The 24,525-nt window shown below is 31.2% G+C and overlaps 1 protein-coding gene across 6 annotated transcripts in view; it reads right to left on the bottom strand.

Annotated features, from left to right (window-relative positions):
- LOC129958150 (leucine-rich PPR motif-containing protein, mitochondrial-like) overlaps positions 1-24,525 on the bottom strand; it is a 123,933-nt gene that overhangs the window by 78,189 nt on the left and 21,219 nt on the right. For all 6 annotated transcript variants that reach the window (XM_056070376.1, XM_056070377.1, XM_056070379.1 and 3 more), the window contains exons 7-9: positions 19,459-19,497; positions 14,466-14,658; positions 12,200-12,373 (exon numbers count right to left, since the gene is read on the bottom strand). In XM_056070376.1, coding sequence (XP_055926351.1) covers positions 12,200-12,373; positions 14,466-14,658; positions 19,459-19,497 — 406 coding nt within the window. The remainder of the gene's footprint in view (positions 1-12,199; positions 12,374-14,465; positions 14,659-19,458; positions 19,498-24,525) is intronic.

Below are 24,525 nucleotides of genomic sequence, written 5' to 3'. Positions count from 1 at the left end.
AACCGGAAATGAAAACCGACCGGACCCAATGCCGGGAAACAAAACGTTGCGCGGCAGCTTTTGAGTATGCCAAGATTTGCGATATGGCGCCAAAAATGGCCAGATTTCTCACACGTGACTTGGCTCATGTTGCGTACACTTGTTTAGACTAGAAACAAGCGACTAGCTTCCTCCATTTATATCAGCTCTATGGAAAGTTCTCAATATTGATTTGCACTTGTTTTTTTTTTTTTTTTTTTTTAAATCCTTTCTTGAAGTTTTTATGACACACAGTTTCAAACTTTTATTAGACTATGATGCTATATTCGGGGACACCACATGTTACATTATTACCACATCAAAATAATCGTCATGACGTGTTCTATTCGAATCTGTAAATATTTGACGCTGCATACTTTGTGGGGCACCCTGTATTTAAATTATGAAAGCAATTCAGAAAAGAGTACGTATTTTGGTTTCTAGAATGAATTAAGAAATTAATCATATATACAATACTTGTACATTTATTATTTCAATGGGAAATTCAAGGTGCTAGAGAAAAATTCTAATTACCAACGAATGCGAGTTAAAAACATTTCAGTTAGTCAAGTATCACTGAAAACAGATTTCTTTGAATAGTTTGTAAAAACTGTAAAATATACCTGGGTAAGTTTTAACAATCTGAGGAAGATAGTATCAATGGCATTTTTGTTGTCCGACATTAAAATATTTCTATCATGGCGCTTCTCAAGACTGGCCTCCATTGCATCTGTAATCCCTCTAACAAATTGTGTACCCTTTTTGTTATTTCCAGGATTAACATTTTCATTAAGTTCAATAAGTTTAGCTGGTTATTTGTGTTATTTTCGAGCTAAAGTTAAATAACTTGTTAAAAACGTAGTTAGTTAATTAATCGGATTTTTTTTTTTTTTTTTACATCAAGCAGTACATATAAAATTCGAAATTTTGTTGTAGTCTAAAAATAATGAAAAGCATTTGTTCGTTGATAATTAAGTATAATATATTTTAAAAATTTCTCGATTGTTATTTTTCTGTCGGCATTTGTTTCTTTGTTAAGATTTCGAATTTTCAAGCAACTCATTTTCATATTATTTGCATGTCTTATTTATCCGATTAATTCCATTTATTAAGCGATCTCGAGAGAATCGATAGACACTCAAAGCAATAAATGAACTATTTGATCATCTATTCAAAAACAACCTATTTTTGAACCTATGAGTAAAAAGTTATTTCGGCGTATCATGTTCACAAGAAACAGAAAAGACAATTTATCCAAGAAGAAAACATAGTTATTATTTTGAAAAAAAATACCAACCAACTTGAGAAATAAAATATTGTTTTTATAACATTGCAATCGTGCCTATCTAATGTCATCGATGCGAAGAATAAAATAATATATTCGAATATGCCTTCAAATTTTGCAATCTGGTGACCAAGATGCCAATTCGGGGGAGGGGGAACACACACTCTTCGTCACCTCCATGTTTATCCCTTATGTGTGCAGCAATGTTCAGAGCTGCAGCATAACATAAAATACCAACTCACTTATTTTTTCCATAACAAAATTTTGCAATTATTACAAAGGGGTCAATATTGTCAGCAACCACTAAAACACCAACATTCTAATTCCAAAGCACTTTCGAAAATTAGTCTATTCACTTGCCTTCTTTTGACCTTCCTTTGACACAAGACCTTCTTTTGAAACTTCATTTTGCTATGTGTTCTTATTATTTGACAAAACTTTCTCTTGGAACAAAGCCGGCTGACATTAACTCATCAGACGTAAAATGACCAATCATGTATTTCTTTGCTCATTTGGTATGTTCTACTGATTTTGTACTTTTTACTGCATTATCTGGATACCGATTAGAAACTTGTGTGATTCCTCCCCTGAAGTGATTTTTAACATATTAAACATATTTCTTTAAGTTGGAGGATAATTATTCCTTTGCCAGCCAAAACACAACGTTGATTATCATCACCAAGAAAATTTATAATTAGCAATCACATTACAATCTGCTTGTACTGTCAAAAGATTAAACTATTTAAATTTGGTAAATATTTTTTAAGTGAATTTAATGTATTAAATAATTGTAGTAGAAAAGCATTGTTTGTATTCAGGAATGAGATATCTTGAAAAAAAAAGTTGAAATGGATCTCTAGCTCGAGCGAGTTTAATTTTAGGAGAATTGATGGATTACAAATAGAACATAATAAAAACCTTTTTTAATAAATTTTCTTTAAAATAGCAGCTATTTTTTAAAGAATGTACTGTTAAAATGTGAAAGAATTAATTAAAAGAGTAAGTTTTCAAGTTCACAGTAGATCTTAAATGCTCTTTTATATTTAGAGCAGATTTTTTCCCTTCATTTAAATTGACTTGAAAGTGACAACAAAGCAACCTTATAACTGAAATAGGATGCGATTTACTCTTTGATGTATATCAAAAGCAGAACAGGAAAAACTAAATTAAATGAAATTATTCAGATGTGTGAAAAGACAGGAAGATGAAATTATTAACCCTAAATTTTTAGTCTTTAACATTTCGAAATTTTTCAGAAATAATATATCCTTTTTCATGAACATAAATAATGTCTATTAAAATAATGAGAAAGTAAGATTTTACAGCTCACAGTCAAATTTATCATGCAATAGATTTAATTTAAAATTCAATCAACGTTTTGAGATTTCCTGACTTTAGTTAATTTCATGCAGGAAATTAATTATTAGGTACACATTTTAACAAAGATATATGTGAAATATCTGTGTATATTACAATATATATTAACTTGGTTAACAAGTTTTTTTACATTTGTACTTTTGTATTTACATTTTTTTTTATCTATGTTAACAAAATATTTATTTTAGTACCTAAAATTTTTATAATATTTGTGTGTGTGGGGGGGGGGAGGAAGAATCATCGATGAAGCAGTCCATACAATTCTTTCATTTTTATTCAATATGCATGGCATTTGCTAAAGGATTCCGTGGTTTATACTCATTTAATTTTTTTCTCTCTTTATACGAGAAGAGATTATACGTACGAGATTTAACTTTGAAAAAATACATCTTAATTTTATAATATATCAAAATTTTAACAAATGTTTTTCTTACTTGATTAACCTTTTAACTGGTTTACTTTTTCCATTATATAATTAGATGGCATTTTCTATTATGGGCATGTTCTATCATTTTGATTCAAATGAGAATTCACAGAATATTTGAGAAATTTATAATTCAAGACAAAAACTTCATGGAAAAAACATTTATGAATGACATAATTGTTATTTGAAGGTATAAAATGTGCGACAAAAAAACTCGGATAAAGTCATTACATCATAGACTAGAAGTTAAATTACTTTCATTTTAATTTTTGTTTATTTCATTTTGTCTACCACTTCAATTATAACATTTTATAATGTATCTTTTAGTTTACATACGTTTTTTTGGCATTTTTACGAAGTCAAGCAAAAGATCTGCAATTTCAGAATTGTTTAAGCAAAGAAAATGAGTCGTTCGTTTGCTTAATGTGCCTCGGCAAACAACGTCTGTCGTTTCAAAAAGCTGGCAAAGATGGTCCACGTCCAGGAAGTGCACGAAAACGTATGGTGAACACTTCCAACATTCGTAAGGCCATCAAAAAGCGAGTTCAACAAAATCCGTATTTCGAGTTCGATGATAGGCTTGTCGGGACTCCCGTCCTTGGAGAAAGACTATCCCCTTATTGATGTGACTGATAGAGCTTTACTTTTATTATATTGCCATGAGTTTGTTGGATTATTGGGGAATTCTCTTTAGTTGTGTTTCTGGGTGGTGCTAGCGTTGTGATTGGCTGGGATGAGGAGGATTATTGAATGGCGGAATGCTATTGGTTGTTACTGGTGGAGTGGGTATGCTGCCAGAGGTAAGCGATATGAATTTAGTGTAGGGTGATTTACAGGGTTATTTTTATAGCACTAGATGGCGCCGTGGGCATTGTCTGTTTACATTAATTTGGACAAGTGATGTTAAAGGGTTAGGATTGTTAGCGAAAGGGTTATGGGTTTACAGGAATACGTTTTTGGGTCTTTTAGTTAGTGGATTGGGCTCATATTTAGGGATTAGTTCTATTGCTTCGTTATCTATATTTGCAAGGTTATTATAAAAGTTAGAACGAATTTTTTGAGTGGGGGATATTCAATTGCTTTATAAATTTCAGAGTTGGAGAAGAATCTGGGTGCTTTACAGATATTTTTTATTATTTGATTTTGTTGTTGATCTAAAATTTTGAAGTTACTTTTGGCAGCATACCCCCACACTGGGCAGGCATAAGTGAGTACTGGACGCAAATAGGCTGCGTAAATAAGTAATTTATTTTCCCTCTTCATTTTGGAATTCCATGATATTAGGGGGTAGAATTTTCGCGCTAGTTCATGGAATTTATTTTTGATGTAGATAAAGTGGGGTTTCCATGTTAATTTCCTGTCTATAATTACTCCGAGGTATTTGCAATTCTGAGACCACGGGATAATTTTGACGTTAATTTTTAGCTGGGAGTAAGATTTATTTACAGGTGATTTGTGAAAAATAATAGCTTCTGTTTTCGTGACATTGATTGTAATTTTCCCTTTTTCAAACCAGCCTTCAAGTTTTTTGAGGTGCCTGTTTAGTGCTATTTGTATGTAGTTGGGGCTTTTATTTTTTTGCAAGTATTGCTGTGTCGTCCGCGAAGATCCATAACATGGTATTGAACTGTTTGGGAATGTCGTTAATGAAGATGGAAAACAAAACTGGGCCAATTTTAGAGCCTTGGGCTACACCAGCTTGTATAATTTTTTTCTGAGGAAATTGCATTTTTGACTTTAAATTTATGGTTTAAGAGATGAGAATAAATTATTTGAATTAGATAGTTGGGGGTGCTGTAATTAATTAATTTATAGATTAAACCATGTTGCCAAACTCTATCGAATGCTTTTTGTATGTCTAGGAACACTGCTGCTGATTTTTCTTTATTATGGAAAGCTTCTTCGATGAATTCGGTAACACGGTAAAGTTGATGTGTTGTAGAGAGATTTTTCCTGAAACCAAATTGTTCGGGTATGAGAATTTTATTTTATCCTAGGAAAGTGTTTAGTCTTTTAAGTATTATGTGTTCTGTTAGTTTGCTTATTGATGGTAGTAGGGAGATGGGTCTGTAATTTGTGGGGTTGGTTGGGTCTTTACCGGGTTTGTGTATCGGCACAACAGTTGCTGTTTTCCATCTATTGGGGAAATATCCAATAATTAATATTTTGTAAATTAGTATTGTAATTTCGAAGATAGTGTTGTCTGGGAGATTTTTGAGCATTTTATTATTTATTCCATCATGACCGGAGGATTTGTTTTAAGTTTTTTAATTGCTATTTTAATTTCACTAGGGGTGGGAGGTGTTTTGATTTCTTTGAGGGGAATTTTATAGAATTTTAAATTGGGCTACTGTTTCATTAACCATGAAACAGTAGCCCAATTCTATCCGTTTCTATGTCAATTGTGTCATTGTTTTGGAATTGTTTTTCTAAGCTAGTGGCTATCAATTCTGCTTTGTCTTCATCTGTAAGTGCAAGTGTATAGGTGTCTGTTAGTGGAGGGATGTTTTTGTATTTCTTTTTAAATGGTTTCACTAGCTCCCATATAATGTTGTTTTCTGTATTGACATTAACTATTTTTTCAATGAAATTATTTTGTTCAATTGTTTTGTTTAGTTTAGCAATTTCTTTATTTAGTTTATTTGTGATTTTTTCTTGAAGGCTGGGTCCCTAGTTTGTTGAAACATCTTTCTAGCATAATTACGTTCTTTATTCAGATTCTTAATTTTTGGGTCAAAGTATAATTTGGTTGGAGTGATGGGTTTACATGCGGTGATTTTATTTTGGTTAATTAGTTGTTCCAATGTATTAACTGCTTATCTATTTTGTTTTCTGTGTCAATATTTATAAAATTAAGATTTTTAGTTTTAGCTAGGTTGTTTTTAAATAGGGTCCAATTGGTTTTAATTTTGACTGTTTTGTCTGGTAGGGTGTATTTAATAAAGAAATTTAATAATATGGGATTGTGGTCAGAGCTTAATTCTGGGATGGAGATTATTTCATATGGATAAATGAAGTCTTTAACAAGGGTGAGGTCTATTGTACTTGCAGAGTAAATACCAAATCTTGTGGGGGTGGTGGGTGCAATAATATCTATGCCAGCTCTATTGCAAAAGGTGTTGAGAGAAATTCCTCTGGCTGAATTATATTGACAACCCCAGTTTTTGTGATAAGCATTAAAATCTCCTGCTATTATTTGATTGGGGCTAATTTGTATTAGTGTTTCAATGTCAAATGTAAAGAGGGAAGTGTCAACTTGGGGGGAATGTAAATGGAGGTTAGTGTTATAGGTTCTTTATTTTTAAAATTAATTACTATTACTGTAGCTTCTACATGATAAAGAGTTGGGGTAATTAATTCATAGTGGGGGATATAGTTTTTGCGTTTTGGTTGGGGTTTGTAATTTGGCGATAACTATAGTAAGCCATGTAATTTGCTAGAAAGATTTTCTTTTGTGGTCTCAGGTGTGTTTCCTGAATTAGGATAACATCAGGGTTATACTTATTTACAAACAGTCTGAATTCGTTTATTTTATTCTTGATCCCGTTTGTGCTCCAGTACACAATGCTTAAACTATTTAGACTGAATTAAGTTAGTTGTATGAGTTTCAGGGCTTTCAAAAGCCATCATTAATAATTGGTTTAATGGTGGCTTTATCTTCTATTAAGTTTATCTTTTATTGAGTTTGTATATTTTAGTTGCTTTAGTGCTGTGAAAAGATTGGGATAGGTTTTAACTAATTTTCTTAACTCATGTGTTGCTTCAGCGATGTCTCTAATGAAACTATCGCCTAGCATTGTTGTAAGATTGATGCTGTCTGGACTATTGTTTTTGTTTACAATAACAGGAGGGTAGTCTCTTGGCACCCTCTGTTGAGGAGCGTTGCCATTAAAGAGATCAGCGAAAGATTTATTTTCCTGAATATATGCCTGCTGGTTGTTTATATTTTTTCTGGTTTAGGAGTAGTAGTTATCACGGATATTGTTGTTATTAGGTAGCTTGGGGAAGACTACACAGCCCCTATATGATGCAACATGACCTACTTTTTTACAATTGATGCATATAGGTTCCTCCAGTTTTTCTTTAATAGAGCACGGGTTTGTGAGGTGTTCTTGGTTACATTTTAAGCATCTGGGCTTGATCTCATAACATTCTGCATTCACAACATTCTGTGAAAAAGATTACATTTGAAGCATTGGTTGATAGTTCTCCTACCCCTAAAGGGTTCCACCGTGATCTTTAGGTAGTTTATATGCTCAATATCAAAAACTCTTTGCACCTCATTATTTCTTCTTAACTCAATAAGGAAGAATGGGAGGGGGCGTCTTGATTTAAGTTGCGTAAGTTGTGATACTTTAGTGACAGGTAGATTGTGTTCGATTAATAGGACTTGTTTTAGCTCTTCAGAGTTATGTTCATGGGGTACTCCTTTGATCACTACATTGAGTGGCCTCTCATCTCTTGGCTTAATGATGTAGAAATCGTAGCCCTGGGATTTACAGAAGTTTGTTATTCTTCTATGCTGTTCTGCATCGGTGGGGAAGATTTTAACATAACCGCTAGCTAGTTTGTTGTCTGTTGGACCACAGACTCTCCTAATTTGTACAAGTATTTCAGCGTATTCTGGGCAGTATTTAAGCATTATTGGGGATAGTTTTTTAACTGGGATGACTGTTTCCTCAGTTTGTGAGTTGATTTTTTCTAGGGGTTTAAATTTGTTTGTAGTTTCAATAAGATTAATTTTGCTTTCCTGGGCTGGGCGAGCTGTTTTTCTTTTTGGGGACAGGGTAAATTTCTTCTGGTTTACTATCTTAGCTCTACCTTTGCCACAACAATTAGGTAGAATGTCCAACTCACCCTCTAGTGCTCCTTTCTGTTCAAGGGACTCCTGGTGGTTTTGCCGCATGATGTGGTAATCCTGGCTTTCTGTGTCTAATCTACTTTCCAAATAAAATTGGATTGCATTTAATAACCCTTCGGTTTTAATTTTGTAGAATTCAATTTTACGCTTTAAAAAGAGCCTTTCACTACAGTGGCAGTGCTGAGTATTCTCAGCATAATCCGTAGGTTCTCATGGGAAAGATCGCTCGTGAAATGGAAATAAGTAACCGATTAATGCGGCGAATGGCAAAAACAGAGCTTGGGCCTACAAGTTCCAAGAAGTTCAGTTTCTGACTGAAGAAAAGAAACACGTGTGGCTCCAAAGATACCGAAAACTTTTAAGACGGACCGTAAGTCAGCGCTGAGAGATTTCTTTTCACAAATGAGAAGTTCTTTACCGTCCAAAAGCTCATAACTCCTAGAACTATAGGAATTAATCTGTAGACGCTCCGAGGGCTTCAGCAATTGGTGAACATCGCAAAAATCCAAAGACGTTCATGGACTGGGGCGGAATTTGGGCAAAAGGCAAAACATCTCTGGTTTTTGTGGATGAGGGCGTTAAAATAAATCGGAAAATGAACCAACGGGACATTCTAAAAGCTATTGTATTTCCTAGGGCACTTCGGCAATGTAAAGTGGGAGTTTCAACAAGACTCCTCGTCAGCTCAAAAGGCGAAAAAGGCAGCAGAGTGGTGCAAGGCGCATTTTATGGACCTTATATCATCTGGAGAATGGGCACACTCGCCGAATCTCAATCTAATGATTACAGTATATAGTCCATTTTGGAGTCTAGGGCTTGCACTAAACAGCATAAAAGTTTGGACTCTCTAAAGCAATGGCTTCGGCGGGAATGGGATAGATTACAGGTAGAAGACTTGTGGGCCTTTGCTGAAAATTTTAATAAGCGTTTTCGCCTCTGTATCGCAGCACAAGGCGGCCACTTTGAAACAAATTAAATTTATTTATTAGTAGTCTACTCTTTTTATTATTTATTATATTTTGTGAATTTACTTATTTTTAATCAAGTTATATTAAAAATTGTTCGTCCGGGTTTTTCTGTCGCACCCTGTAAATGAGATAAATCAATGCACACGGCAAAACTGACAAAGCGTTTAAAATTAGAATGCATAAAATCTTTAAAAATTTTATAGCGAACTTTTATTAAAAACTTCCAAACTTTTTAATATAAAATTTATTTTTAAATATTTTGATAAAATATTCTATAATATCTATGAAATTAATGAAGCAATCCATATTAAAATTTGAAAACACGAAAACAAAAATCTTGAGAATAACATCTTGAAATTTAAATGATACTTGATCTGAATTTAAATAAATTCCAGTACATGATTTTTGCAAATCAAATGAATTTATGACAATTTAAATAAAACGAATTGAAAATTATAATCCAGGATTGGATTTGTTATGTGCAATTTATTAAATTTGTATGAATTATTTAAGAGATTTTTATAACACCTAAAGCAATGAATGCGTTTTATTGTGCATTTCATTAAAAAAAAGGCAACCTAATGTAAAAAAAAAAAAAAAAAAAAAACATCTGTATGTATTTAATTATACTATTCATTTATGCAATACCAATAGATTAAATATGTTTTAGATATTTTAAAGCTTATAAATGTTCAGTTATTATTATTAGCTTACAACAATTTATATTTGGCATAAAATGTAAATAATATGGATATGAGTAATTTAGATGGTTCCAATCCTTTAAAAAAAATTTTTAAGATATATTTAGTTGTACATTTTATAAGATAGTTATTTCATTTATTTTCTGGATAAAAGAATCTAAATAATTTAATTTTCTGTACAGATGTGTTTTATAATTTGCTTAAATATATATTTTATAATTAACAATATAATTTACAATAATTGAAACTTAAATTTAATTTAATTATCTTTGACCAATGTTAAATAATCTTAATAATTTCACATCTTTTTAAAATGCCATTTTGTCTAACTCTTTTATTACAATTAAATGCAATACAAAACTGCAAACATTTTCATTTCTTAAGCATCAAAATTTAGATAAAAAATAATGCATTTTTCGAATAGTCCCCCCCTCTCGAGTAGTTTCCAATTGATTGCTTGGTAAATAGTTACAATTAACAAACAAAAATTAAATGGATTGAATAAATAAATTAAAAGTTGACATTATGAAATCCACATAGGTAATTAGACGTGAGAATCAGCAGATCACTAAAGGCACCCAGTTTGTAACAAACAATAAAATTAGTTCAAAAATGTTTTATTATTATACAAGCTTAATTCTAGTTTTTGTATTAACTTTTTTTTTCATAACAATTCATTCGGAAGTACGCAGACAGCAGTTTATAAAAAACAGAAGAAAAGGGATGCTCATTTAATATATGCCCTGGGTGTCTTTGAAAATATTACAGTAGAAAATTGATCATAAAATATTGATTTGTGAAGCTTGGACAATCCGTCTTCATCAAACAATTACAATGGAAAAGAAGAAGGATTCATCTGAAAATGGTATTAGAATTAATTTACCAAGGACATTGGAAGTGAAACCCCAAATAGACATTACTTGCTTTTCCATTTAAACATAACAGCAACAAAGTTTATCAAAAATTTTTGACAAACCATCAACTACAATTTTAAGAGCATTATGGAAATTTATACTTTCATCTATCACAATACCACTTGCTTTGAATGTAAGGCATTCATATTATGGAAATGGGTCACAAGATGAGAACAAGTTTACTAATTATTGAAATTCTAGGATCCTTACCAACATGTTCGTGAAGCTAATGATTAATTACAAAATTCTTCAATTTTTAGAACAATCTTTACAAAAACAGTAATCGAAGAATCCACTTAAACGTAATACTGTCGGAAATGCCCTAACACTTTGTAGGCTTCAGATGCCATCTTTCTGTCGTCTCTGTAATCACAGACCGGACCAAAACGTAACGGAAGATCCAAATTGCGAAAAATCTTTCAAATTTGTTGTATTCACTCAGATTAAATCATCATTTCAGACCAATTAGATCTTGTAAACGACGGTAGCAGGATTTAGAATATAAGAATTAATCAATAGCGAGAAAATAAAGGAGCATCATTTATAAGCACTTTAGAAAGAAATCGCCACTGCCCCTTTTTTGCATATATAAATTGCTTCATTACAGTTATCATACAATTGTACTGAGCACACAGTTTAACTGTCAATCCATTTCATTCTGGCTTCGGGAGTCAGTAATTGGTTGACTTGTGTTTCCGCAGATGACTTGGTATACTTTTCTATATCTTTCCCCTTTCTTTAATCTCTTTCATCAGTACTTCTATTTTCATTTCTAATACAATATCAGAAATAATAAACTTTTCCCATTTTTTACCAATTATCTTTAAATAAGTTTAATACTATCCAAAAAAGATGCATTTTTTTAAAATTTGCAGGTAGCTGAATTAAAACAAAATTTGTGTCAATATTCATTTTACTCGGAATTTCACGATCTACAACATTTGCACAAGTAAAATTTTTATAACTTTTTTTTTTTAAATTTTTGAGATACTGCAATATTAATCGCTTTTCTAAACTGTTTTTTTAACTACAAATTTGCCTACAAAGGCTACCTAACAAGAGGAGGTGTGCATGTGAGGGAGATGAGGACTTAGTACATTCAGTTAAACTGAAGGGTTCAAAAGAATTTCTAGCTTTGCTCTAATTTATTTCCGAAGCCAGGCGTTTTCCCCAACTCTCCAAAAACAGATTAAACTGGTTATAATGAGAAGAACTTTTCATAATTTCAAAAACCTTACATAATAAAGCAATATTGTAAACTTTAATGCCATTTTTTAAAACAATATATACAAAATGGAACAGAATTACAATACTGAATATGGCGAATATGAAACCAACTGCAACTTGATTTCTATAGTAATTAAAAGAAGTGGAAAATGTATTACAAGCTTTTTAATATAATTGAGAAATTGAGAAAAGATTTCCAAAATTTGCATAGATATTATCAAAGTATGAACAGCAAGAGATTCGATGAAAAATTTTTGGAGATAAAAAAAACTCTTCCTACAATTTGCTCTTTTGCAACATAATTCTTGTGAATGGGTACAATCACCAATATTGATATGCTAAAACTAGTTAGGAAATCTTATAAACTTAAAAAACTTCTTTTCCTTAGTTTAGTAAATACCAATTTAAAAAATGGTATACTTACTGTGTCACATTTCAGCAGTGCCTTCAAAAAAACATTGGTAAAGTTGTTTTCTGGATTTGCTATTCTGAGAAGCAACTTGAAAGCACTGGCATCCATACCTTTGTATACCAAACCCAACATGGCATTTATTATTTCTTGTCGCCAATCATTGACATCAACAATATTTTCCAGCATCTTATGGAAAGAATAAAACATAACATATAAAAAATGCTTAACAATTTTTAATATTTGCAAGTGAGATTGCTGAGCTTAGAATATCATTCATGATATTTTAAGTAACATTTAGAAGATAGTTTTTCTGAGGATGGTCTATCAGAATATGTGTTTTTGGAATGGTTGATAATCAAGAAGGTCTAAATATATCAGGCAGAGAAGTATTACACTCTGGGTTTCAAAATATTAAGTGCTTGATTTATTTCTTGCATTCGTTGGCAGGTTTTCTTCAACACATACGTCCTCGTCGGAATCAACGTTTATTATTTAACTTTGTTCACAAAAAGTTCGCGATTTTTTAAAATTTAACAAATAACAGCTTGTGAAATTTTCAAATGCGCTGCAGTATTGCCTTTACATATTTTAGGTAAAGCTTTTATACCTGTTACGAACTTCAATTTTGTTTTTAAAATTCAAATGTGTTTTTTTATCCATTTTGGCACCATAATATAGTTAGAGATTTATGGAAGTTTAACAGTTTCTAATCAGATCTGACAGCTAAGCTATCCGTTCAGACCATTCTAGACCACCTGCTCTAATCTCGACAAGGGAATTGAAGCCCATGACATATGCAAGATAACTTTCAAATGTTTATTTACGAGGGCGCTATGCAAAAAATTCCACAAATGTCAATTATTAATGTTGGTTAAGAATGAAGGATCGATTAATTATCTACTTCAAAACTGATAAAATTAAACCATGTAGCTATCACATTAATTAATATTTTTGTATATATTTTAATACATCAGTTCAAAACTAGGATTTTCATAAAGCAAATGGTAACATTAACCACAATCACATTAAATAACATACACGGTAATCTAGTATACCTGAATTAGTAGATCTAAATATCAGCTGCAGTTAAATGACTGAGTTAGATTTCAGATTCTATCACAAATACAGATACTGTAAATTAGTCAAATTTAGAAGATGAATTCATAGAATTCATAATCAACGAATAACTAAGAGAAAAACTTGGAAAAGGATGCAAAGAATTCTGGCCTTAAAAATCAATACCATCTCTCTACCTGGGAATTGGATATGCTTAATTGCTCCTTTTTCATTGTATTTGGCTGAGTGTGAGTTCAATTCAAAAGTTTATTTACTGTCTAAGAAAAGGAATAGATTGTACATCATTGATTAGCAATTTGCATCATTGATTGGCAATTTGCAACTGATATTAATGAAATTGGAACTCAGTATTAAGAAACTGCTTGATCTTTACAAGCATCAATCATCTCATTAATTTTTTAAAATTTATTTTCTGATTGATTTTTAATAAACAATTTTTTATTACATATGATACATATTTCTATTTCGTGATTATTAATAGATAAGGCAAATAAAATAGCTAGAGATATTGTGCAACAATAATTTAATACTTGGTATGATTATATACTAAGGAAGAAAGGGCTGTAAGAATTTTGTTTTCTTAGCAAAGATGGTTTTACAAAAGGTTGGAAAATTCTGCAATAGATTTTATGACAAATATTATTCATGTTGCTGTTTTCCAAAATCTAAAAAAAAATTCTGATCACAGTTAAAATATTCCAAAGTTCAAATAATGTTATCTCAGAATTTGAAATCAATTAAGAGTATTTCAAGCATCAGAATTTCCCCAATAACATGCATGCATCTTATTTGTAAATTCTTTTGTGTCTGTTCTGTTCATGTGTTCGTCCAATTCATGTTTTTGTTTGTTTGTTTGAATAAATAATAAATACCATGTCTAGGAAAATAAGCATTTTTAACATAAAAGGACTAGAGTTCTAAATTAGTTCTTGTCACTTTTTCAAGATAGTTTATAAGCTCACTTAAATAAAACAACCTTTTTTGAGCAGCAGTGCTCATGTATTATTTAGACCTGCTTTCCCTTTTAATCTAATGAGAAGCGATGGAATATGGTTCCAGTTTCAGCTGTGTTGGCTTATAATCTTCAATCAATACTGAAAATTCATATTCTTTTCTTAACCTCTAAACACACAATTATAATAACCATTTCTCATTTTAATCACCTGACAAACATGATATATTAAGGGAAAGGTTTACTTACTTCATCAACGATTTTCATATTTTCAGCATTAGACCAAGAAGATATTATATCAAGATAATGTTTATTGGATAATACAATATTATTGTCTTTTGCTTCAGCCAAAACAGAATTTAAGCCATCTATATCCCCTCTCTCTGCAAAGCCACAGGAAAGAGTTGCATATGATTCAGCAGTTGGAGATAAATTCGCTGACCTATAGAATAACTCAGTATTAAACAATGAATTTCAATGATGTGATGTGATCAGGCTTGATTCTATAAAGGGTGCATATACAAAGGCAGTAGCAATCAAAAACGCATGGCTTGGGGCAGTTATTTTTTCCCAGCAAATGACAGCAATTTGCCATAAAGGAAAACGGGCAAATTATAATAATAATAAAAAAAAATTATGGCAATTCAAGTACACAACACATCAATTTGAAGTTTTTGTAGTGTTCAATGTTTGCTTATACTACTTCTGCTCTTGTTACAAGTGGAACGAAACAAACACATTCTTATTATGAGTTTTACTGCTGAATTAAGTTTGTTGCCAATGCTTTAAATGCTTAAATCATGTTTTCTTCTGTAGACGAAAAACTATTCATTAACTTTTTGAATTAAAGGAATTAGTGAAAGATTTAGTTTTAAATATACTGATTTAAGAAATAAGGAAAGGAATTATAGCAGAATTTCTCAAACTATGACAGTTACACAGGATTTAAATGAATACAAAATGGTGTCCCTTTTAACATCTCTCTAATCTTTATTAACCATATTATATTATATATATATATCTCTTTTACTCTTTCCCCATAAATCATAGAAGATTCTACATAGGCCAGATGATAGCTTTGAATTTGCGGTAAATACTTTACTCAAAGTGACCAATTTTCTACTATGTAAACTGAGTTAATAATTGTTCCTTTGAAGGTTGACTTTTTCCAAAATTGCGGTTCGGATTTCTCTACTTATTTTTAATTTTCTTCTTCCGTGAAACCGACCTACCCCTTTCTAATGGTTTCCACTTGGGAATTTTAAAGTTATTCGGTTTGACGTTAATCCTGACCGATACGTATTGATCAATTTTTGGGATCACCAACTTTCCCTATTCGACCAGCAAATGGTCTTTCGCCTCACTCCGTACGCGACGTTTAATCTGATCAAGGATCCTTAGATTTTTTTAAACTTACAAAATCTCTAACTTCCGTTCCATCTAACCAACCTTCTAAATAGTTTCGAAGTTTGAAAACTAATTATTTCCATAATGTGCCGGTTTTTTTCTGATTCTGAATGAATTTTAATATAAGGGTTTCTGGTTTCTATCTAGCAAAATTTCATTTACGTTTTAATAATTCTGCATTTTTTCTTCCGGCTCTTTAACGACAATTTGTGCCAGATCTAATGGCAAAAGTGAAATAAGTTACGGCAAACATTCAGATTCCTCAAGTTCTGCCATGCGAGCTTGGCACTCAAATAAAGCCAGATATAAAGAAATATCGATGACTCGTGCATCAAATTTTTGCGTAAGATTTTTTAGTCAGGGTCGGTTTTTACTACTTTCGTTTCGGTTCGAAGCTTCAGTAACCGTTGCCGAGGCACTATTTATTTATAATTTTTTAATTCGTACGTCAGTTCTTCTCTAACACTAGCTCTAGCATTTTCTTCAGCTACAGCTTCTCTGGCCCTAGGACTTTCTTTAGCTTCAGTGGTTTCACGTTCCTGAACAATAACTTCTAACTGATTTTTAACAAACTCCTCTTCAAAATCTATTTCAATACAAAAACCTACAACTAAAATATCTTTAAATCTGAAGTTTTTAATGTTAATTTACCACATACATTGCATACTTAAATTTACTTTCTTATTCAACTAGACAAAAATACACAGTACAATTCAAAAAAATAAATCACTATCAAATTTTATCCTAATCTGCATGAAAATATTTTACTATTAATTTCAATTCAATTAAACACAATAAATAATTTCTCAATAAAGTTTTGCTTAAACTCGATAATATGTCACCGACAAAAATACTCTCAGAATCGTGAACTTTTAAACCTAGTACTTAAATCCATAGAGCAATCAAACAATTTTGCAAAGCTCAGTAGAGAATAAATAAACAATTAATCGACAAATCGAAATTTAACTTTTAAATTTAATTTCACCAAAGTGATAAAAATTTCCTGAATTTTTAGAAATATTTTTTCACTATATTTTTTTCTAAAACCTGATAATTGCCTGTGGAAGAAGAAAATAACCAATCTCATCGTTTTCTAAGCTACTCGGTCTTCTACTGGCTTCCTTGGGGCTGGTTTCTTTTGAAAGAGATGGATGCTCTGGGCTAGTCGTTTCCGTAGATTCTTTCCAACGTAGGCACTGTAGAAGTTTTTCGGACTAGAAATCTTTTAGGTCCGGAACGCAAGTCCAGTTATATATATGCAGATACTGCGCAAATTCTTATAACTTTTTCCAACTTAGATGTTGTAACAGTTTTCTCGGTCTAGAAATCTTCTGGGTCCCAAACGCAAGTCCAGTTATCTAATGATAGGTACAACACAAAGTTCTATCTTTTACCGCTGCCACCAATTAATATAAGGCTATAATATCTTGATCAAGACCGATCAAATAATTATTTTATTTACAGCCCTATATATTTGCAACAATTTGTTCTCATCTAGGTTAATATTATTCACAAAAATCATATAACAGTTCAATCAAGAAATAGTTCCTCGATCAAATCATAAAATAAGTCACCAAAATACCGCTAACAGGTTGTTAGCTCTAAATGGCTACTCAAGGGCCGCTCCAGAAATCCACCGATCTTTATCGGGTGAATCCTAACATAGAATGCCGAATCACACGGAGCTTCTTAAAAAATCAGGAACAACTTTTCCGCATTCTGAAGTCTCTCCGAATTCTAATTCAAAGCCTTTATCTCCCCCTTCTCTAGAGGGAGGGGAAAAAAAACGCATTTTATTTTCATTATATATCCACCTCCGGATTTCCCATTAGTGAACTTCAGTTCCCTATCACCCAATAGTAGCTCAGCAACGTTTCCTCATTAGTTTAAACACAACCGAGGGAGTGTCTGTTCAGGAACTATCTTTATGACCAACCTCCTCTTGAGAATATGTCAATTACAATCAATTCGCAGCTAACGCCGGCAGAAATGCAGCTAGGTTTGACACTTAATGACCATGATTGGTGGTAATTGATCGGTTCTTGATAACTGAGGAGTCTCTTCATACAGGAAAAAAAGTTTAGCATCTAGATGTTTTGACGTTCCTCTCCCTTGAAGACATGATGAATCTATTTGAAACGACAGCAGACACATTTGTTTTCCTACACCTGGATATAGTAACAGTAGACCAGACACAATGACTCTCCTAGTGTAAAGGATCCATATCTAGATGTGCACGTGCACTTAACTATATGTGGAAAAATGGGAGACGTTACATATGGTCTGAATGCCATTAACCAGGTAAGGGAAAGAGGGAAAACGCTACAAGATATTATGTGAAATAACTGACAAAGACAATTTTCATTAAAATTATTACTAATATTATTTGTTTAATATAAAGCTACAAAAAATTCAGGAAAGGGAAACCCAGTAGAAGGGTTAGCCTCTTCACATGCAATGACAAGTTTTGACTTGTGCATCGAATTACTGAATTTTTAATTTTAAATCTGCAGTTAAGCAAAATTATTAAATAATTTATAATTGAAAAATCGCATTTAAACGCTTTAATATTTCAAATGCTCTTATATTATTATAGGAATTAAAATAATATTAAATATCTCAAATAGGAAATGTTCATCCAATTAGGAAATTAAATAAATTTGTAGGTCAAGGCATTAATGGATTTAGGAATTGTTTTTTCCCTCAAAATATTTTCACAAGATTAGAAGTGTGAACAAGTACTGTCTATACAATTTAGATTCCATTCGTCCCAGAGCAGTTTGAAATATAGCAAAGAGGGTTAGATTATTTTAGCACAAAACATTTTAACAACTTCTGTGCCAGTGAGATAAAGTAGGTATAGTATACAGTACAAAGAAAACAGAAAGTATGTTTAAGAGTGCACCTCACATCCTGCATGGGGGGGGGGGGCATAATGCTTTTAAACTAATTTTGGAGTTAAATGTTTCTGCATCATACGATTAAGTAAAAGCAACATCTCATGAAACACCACAGGAAATTGCAAAAGACAGTTTTCAGAAATTATATGAAGGTACGTAGAAGAGTGCCGTAAACAAATGGAGTAATTCCGAAGGAGCTCACACCTCAGTATTTTTCACTAGTTGAGATAATTAATCTTATGTTAAAATCAAAAATTTTCCTCAAATAAAATTTTACTACTGCATCTACTATGTACAAAATGTGTAATAAAAATTTTTTATAAACAAAATTTTACTAGTGAGCTAAAAAGTAGATTTAAAAAAAATATATTATTACTTTCTTCTTTTTAGGCTTTAATTTATAGTTCATTATTATAACTATAGTGAAATCATGAAATCAGTTATTTCTCTAATTCATTATTACAATTCATTATTCAAAATAAAATAAAATGAATCAATTTACTGAATTTTGAAAATATTAAAATAACACATTAAAAACACACAGGTGTACAAAATTGCAAAATTTTAGCACATTAGGAATTAAGTAAATTTTATTTCATTCTTTATAAACATGAAACAACTGAAGTTAATTAAAGAAATGCATAAAAACAAAGCTACTTAATTTTTAAATACATTATTTGAATCAAATCTGCGTCTTATTAAATTCAACAGTTGATTAGAAAAACCTTTTATCAATCCATGTAATGCTAAACACAAATATTTGCATAAAATGCATGACAAACATTATAATCGAATTGAGTAAAGCAGTTAAAAATTATTAGTTTAGACAATTTGTTTGGCAGCAGTAATTTTACATAAAAAATTAAGATTTATCTTAATTTTTTTTAAAATAATCACATGCTTAGAAACGAAAAAAAAAAAAAAAAATTACACACCTCATAACTTCTAAAATATCTTTAGCTCCAGAGACATCACTGGAAAAAAAATTAGAAGATTTTTCAACTATTTACTGTATTTAAAGAATTAATCAAATTTATAAATTAAATATATTTCATACACAATTTTAAAGAAAATGATAAGTTTAAAAAGATAGTAAAAGAGAAGGACAGTATAATCACTTGATCAAAAATTATGCATTAAAATTTTCTCACACATTGGCAAAACAATTTATTCTGAAAAGAATTAAAACACTGAAAGAACTCTACTCTATCAAAATCAATACACAACAATAAACAAACATGTCCATTTTAGTAATTTTCTCAGGCAATATCCTTATCTTTTTAACATAACATGTTGTTATAAACCTGTAATGTTGCTTCCCAGCACAATTAGTTCAATCACTGGAAAGACCATTTTACGATCGGTTCTGTTGGGTGCTGATCGGGTACAGCGTCAGTGATTTCTGATCTCACAGCTTGGCGACAAAATAGATATTACTGGAAACTTCCAGAATTTTAACAATCCAGCCAATAGGAACCGAGATACGCCTGATTGGTCCAGAACCTTCTCTGAACTATAAAAGGCCGGCAATCTCAAGCTGCAGTGAGTTGGAGTCGTAATCAGTCAAGTATCGAGAGGATAGCGAAGAGTAAGCGTCATGTGGAGCACAAGCGACTACCGAACTGAGCTGTGTGCCGAGTCCTGGTGTTTATTGTGGAAGCAGCATCGAGTCCTCTGAGGAGTAGCTAGTCATGTAATAGTGTGTCGACAGTTGGATACAGCTAAAGCGAGCAGACAGTGGGGAATAGCAGCCATTTGGAGAGACCGTAAAGTGAGGCTACAAAGATTCCCTCATCTGCTGAATTCTGTCGGACCGCTTTGTCTGATGTGTTTGTTATTGCTACATATTACTAATTGTGGGCTACTGTGTGTTGTAGTGTGCTGTCATGTATTAGTCTCGACTGTGTATTTGTTATCTTTGTATTATTGTATTCGCGTTTAATAAAAGTCGTCGTTCGTTACTGAGGCCTGTTCATTGTTTTCACACCATACATCCACTACAAACAAACCCAGTGACTTTACGCACTAGTGGAAATTAAGTTCCGTAAAAATATATATGCTATCTTTAAAGATATTCTGACCTTACTTGATTGATGCACATAAGAGAAAATGATCTATATTAACATTTTATGATTAAAAACTATAGCCATACTGCCATAGAATTTTTTGGAAGGTTTTCCATATTTGTTATAATCTAAAAATCAAAAACATTGATTCAAATTAAGAGTAATTTTCATATAATTTTTTATTTTACTTAATGAAACATATCCAAGAAGAGATGAGGGTATTTCTCCATTTATGGAGAAAAAGCTATTTCAACAAATTAAAATTCCATGGAATTTTAATTTGTAATCACAAATAAAAAAAATCACGAATTTATCAATAGAATTCGTCTAAAATGGTGATTTTCAACATTTCATAACTTGATTGGTTTTATTTGCACAAGAATGAGGGGTTTTATAATACATAAGTTGTTATAATGTCAATAATATTTTTCTAAATATGATTGATAGGATTGAGGAACAGCAAAAGAAAAAGTTAGATTTCATATTATTTTGAGAAATATATTCCTTGATTCAAACAGCACAAATAATAGTTCTTTTTACCATTCTTCTAATTTCTATCTCTAATAATTTAGAAATTAACTACTGAGTCATGATAAGAGCAGACAATCTCTATATAATTTTTGTAAGAACAAAAGTGCAGCTCTGTAATGTTGTACCTTACAGCTTGCAAGAAGAAGAAACATCTTGTGAATAGAGCAAATGAGATTCTAAACAAATGCTCAATGTTTTTTAATAAGTTTTCCAAAATGCAGCTTAATATTGTCTTCCTAAGTGATTTGAAATACTTCAAACGTCTTTGCCTTAATGTTTAGCAAAAAAGCATTAAATGTTGTTGGTAATATTTATCTTGCAGGAATTCATAATACAAGGTGATCCAATTTAAACAGATTTAACAATGATTAAGGCAACATCTTTGCAAAAAGCACTGCAGGATCACAACCAAATTTTACTCACAGTCTTCTAAGTATGCAGTTTCGATTTCAAAAAGTGCATGCGTTATTTAATAGAAGTAAAATAATTGTGTGATGATAGTAATTCTTCAGTCTACATAATGAATATATGAAGATATTTTGTCATTAACTACGATTTTAGTAACTATGATCTCAACTTTACAAGATTAATAACTGTTACTCGTAAAAACTCTTTGGCCAGAGAAATAATAATCTACTGCTGCACTCTAGGCATTGTGGTAGGCAAAAGGTTTGCATCAGATTTTTCTTACCATTAAAAATCTTCAATAAAAAATATTGCATTTTGAAGAGATGAACTTTTGCAGTGAAACCAATTGAGTTTGAGAGAAGTGAAAAAATTGCAACAGTACTTGATGAAGAAACAATTGAGATTACAAATAACAGCAGCATTGCATGTGCTATTTAAAAACTGTTATATCTGTAACTGTATACTGTACATAAAATTCCTGCTGTATATCCTATTAATACATTAATATTTAATGGAAGTGATGTTTCTTCATTGGTAGTGTTCTGAAAAGCACAACACAAACACTAGCAATAACAAGTTGTCATAGAGATTTTCGGCGAAACTGGATTTCTAATGAGTGCAATCTACATTCTTTGAATAACGTATATGATGGATGCATTCAGACTATCTACTTTTTAGAACGTGAAAGAAAAATGAAACAGAAACTGAAAATTATCTTTTCACCATTGAGAAAGTTAAGCGCATAGATAAAATCAAAATTTACTTGGCAGTGAAGGACTGGAAATCGTTAATACGTTTAAATTTAAACCTTCTGATAATACAGATAAATAAACTAAATTCTAAAGAAATTCGAATAATTCTATTCATTACGGTAGAATGTCGTATACGAATGACAAATTTTTTTCATACATCCAGCATGAGGAATAAACGATTGAATGCTATGAATGACTCAACTAAAGATTTTAGCATTGAAATTAGTCCATTTAACACATCATTTGAAAGATGAAAATTGGATCAAATGTCATATGGCATAGCTTCTGCACTTGAGATTTTTCGGAAAAGATGTCAAAAGCTTTTTAGAGATAATGAGGGAGTAGATTCAATTTGATAACATTATAGTTGTAGGGAAAGATAACTCACACAATGTAATCATGTTAAAGATTCTCAAAAGAGCTAAATATGTAAATATAAAGTTTAAAACAGATAAACTACAATACAGTGTATCAAAAGTTAAATATGTTGACCAAATTATTTCAAAATCAGGAATGAAATCTGATCCAGATCACATAAAGGCAACAGTTGAAATGACAACATCAAAATTAAAAATTAAAGTTAGAAGATTGTTAGGCATGACAAATTTTCTTTAAAAATTTACACCCAATGTATCTAAAGTTACCACTAAATTAAAAGATCATTCACGAAAAAGATTTTATCGGGAAAAAGAACAGAAAGTGTGATTTGAAAACAAATTGTTGTCTAAACCCCCAATTTTAAGTTTTCAGTGCTAATACTGAAATAATGATACAATATAATATTTCAAAAGATGGACTGAAATCTTGTTTAATCCAAAAAGGCAACATGTGTCATTTATTTCACAAAGTTTAATAAATCATGAAAAAAACTATGCACAGACTGAGAAAGAAATATTATTAGCAATATTTTTTTCAATCAATTAGCAATATTTTAATTTTGTATATGGATGTAAAGGATCTGACTGTAATGGCTTATTACTCAAAATGAATAAAAATGAATGAACTTGCAAATAAAAGTGCAGAAGAGGTAATAAATAAACTTTAGTTTTTTTAAGATTTAGAGTTCATAACATTGTATAACTGTGATAACATACCATTTAATAGTTATATTTATAAGAAACCAGCAGAAGACGGGAACTTTAATTATGCTTTTATTAGCCCTCACTTATTAAATTAGATTATCAATATCTAATAAAATATTAAAACCTGAATTATTTAATAATAATCAGGAAAAGTTAGCTAAGAGACGGAACATTCCAAAATTCTTTTACGTCAAAATTGTTCGTCCATTGTCTGAGCTTAACCCATTCACTACTAACTGGCCCAATCTGGCCTTAACTACTAGATTTTGATTACCTTCAAGAGTCAGAGAGTGAAGCTAAAAGAAAATGTTAGAATACTGAATTTTAAAAACAAAATATGGGAACCTGCTGAAATAATTTCAGAGTATAAATTGCATCATAGGTTCCAGGTTGTTAGATACCAGTCTGGTAAAATTCTAAGATGTAATAGGAAGCATAAAAAAAAATCAAAGATACCTTTTAATATAGAAGCAAATACTAATGATGATATAATGAATACTTTAAGAGTACTCAGAAGAGTACTCAGAAGTACTCTTAAATTCTCAAAATCCAGGATTATACCATCCAAAGAAGATAGTAACAGGAAAGATTATAAAGTCCAAAGAAGAAGTAACCATGTCCGTATATTACCATCTTATTTAAATGATTATGTTGCATAATTTATAACATAAAAGAGGGATGTCATGAAAACAATAATTGTGATGTAAATTGTTATAACTGTTATAGTAACTGTGCAATGTATATAGAATTCCATTTTATTGTTAAAAATTATTATTTATGTAATGCTAAAATGTCTGCTGTTTATCCTGTTTAATAAATTAATATTTAACAGAACTAATTACGTTTCTTGATTGGCAATGTTCTAAAGAGAACTGTGCAAACACGAACAATAATAGTTGTTGTTGATACCTGTTAAAAATGAATATCTTATTAGTATAGCAGCACCATTCCCTTTCTATAGGTTAAAATATTAACTTTTTTTTTCTTCTGAAATCAAGACCGCACACTCTAGAGATTGTATGCTCAAAATATGGTTGTGACGCAACCTGTAATTTTTCAACAGGAGGTGCTTAAGCAATCTCCTGTTTAATTTGGTATCCCAGCATATCACCTCTTTCTGCCTCTCCCCCCCCCACAAAACCAAATGAGCTTTTCTCCTGATT

The sequence above is a fragment of the Argiope bruennichi genome, chromosome X1 (assembly GCF_947563725.1).
Source record: "Argiope bruennichi chromosome X1, qqArgBrue1.1, whole genome shotgun sequence".
Classification (NCBI taxonomy): domain Eukaryota; kingdom Metazoa; phylum Arthropoda; class Arachnida; order Araneae; family Araneidae; genus Argiope; species Argiope bruennichi.
Note: the sequence above shows the minus strand (reverse complement) of the source record. Positions and strands in the feature narration are given on the sequence as shown.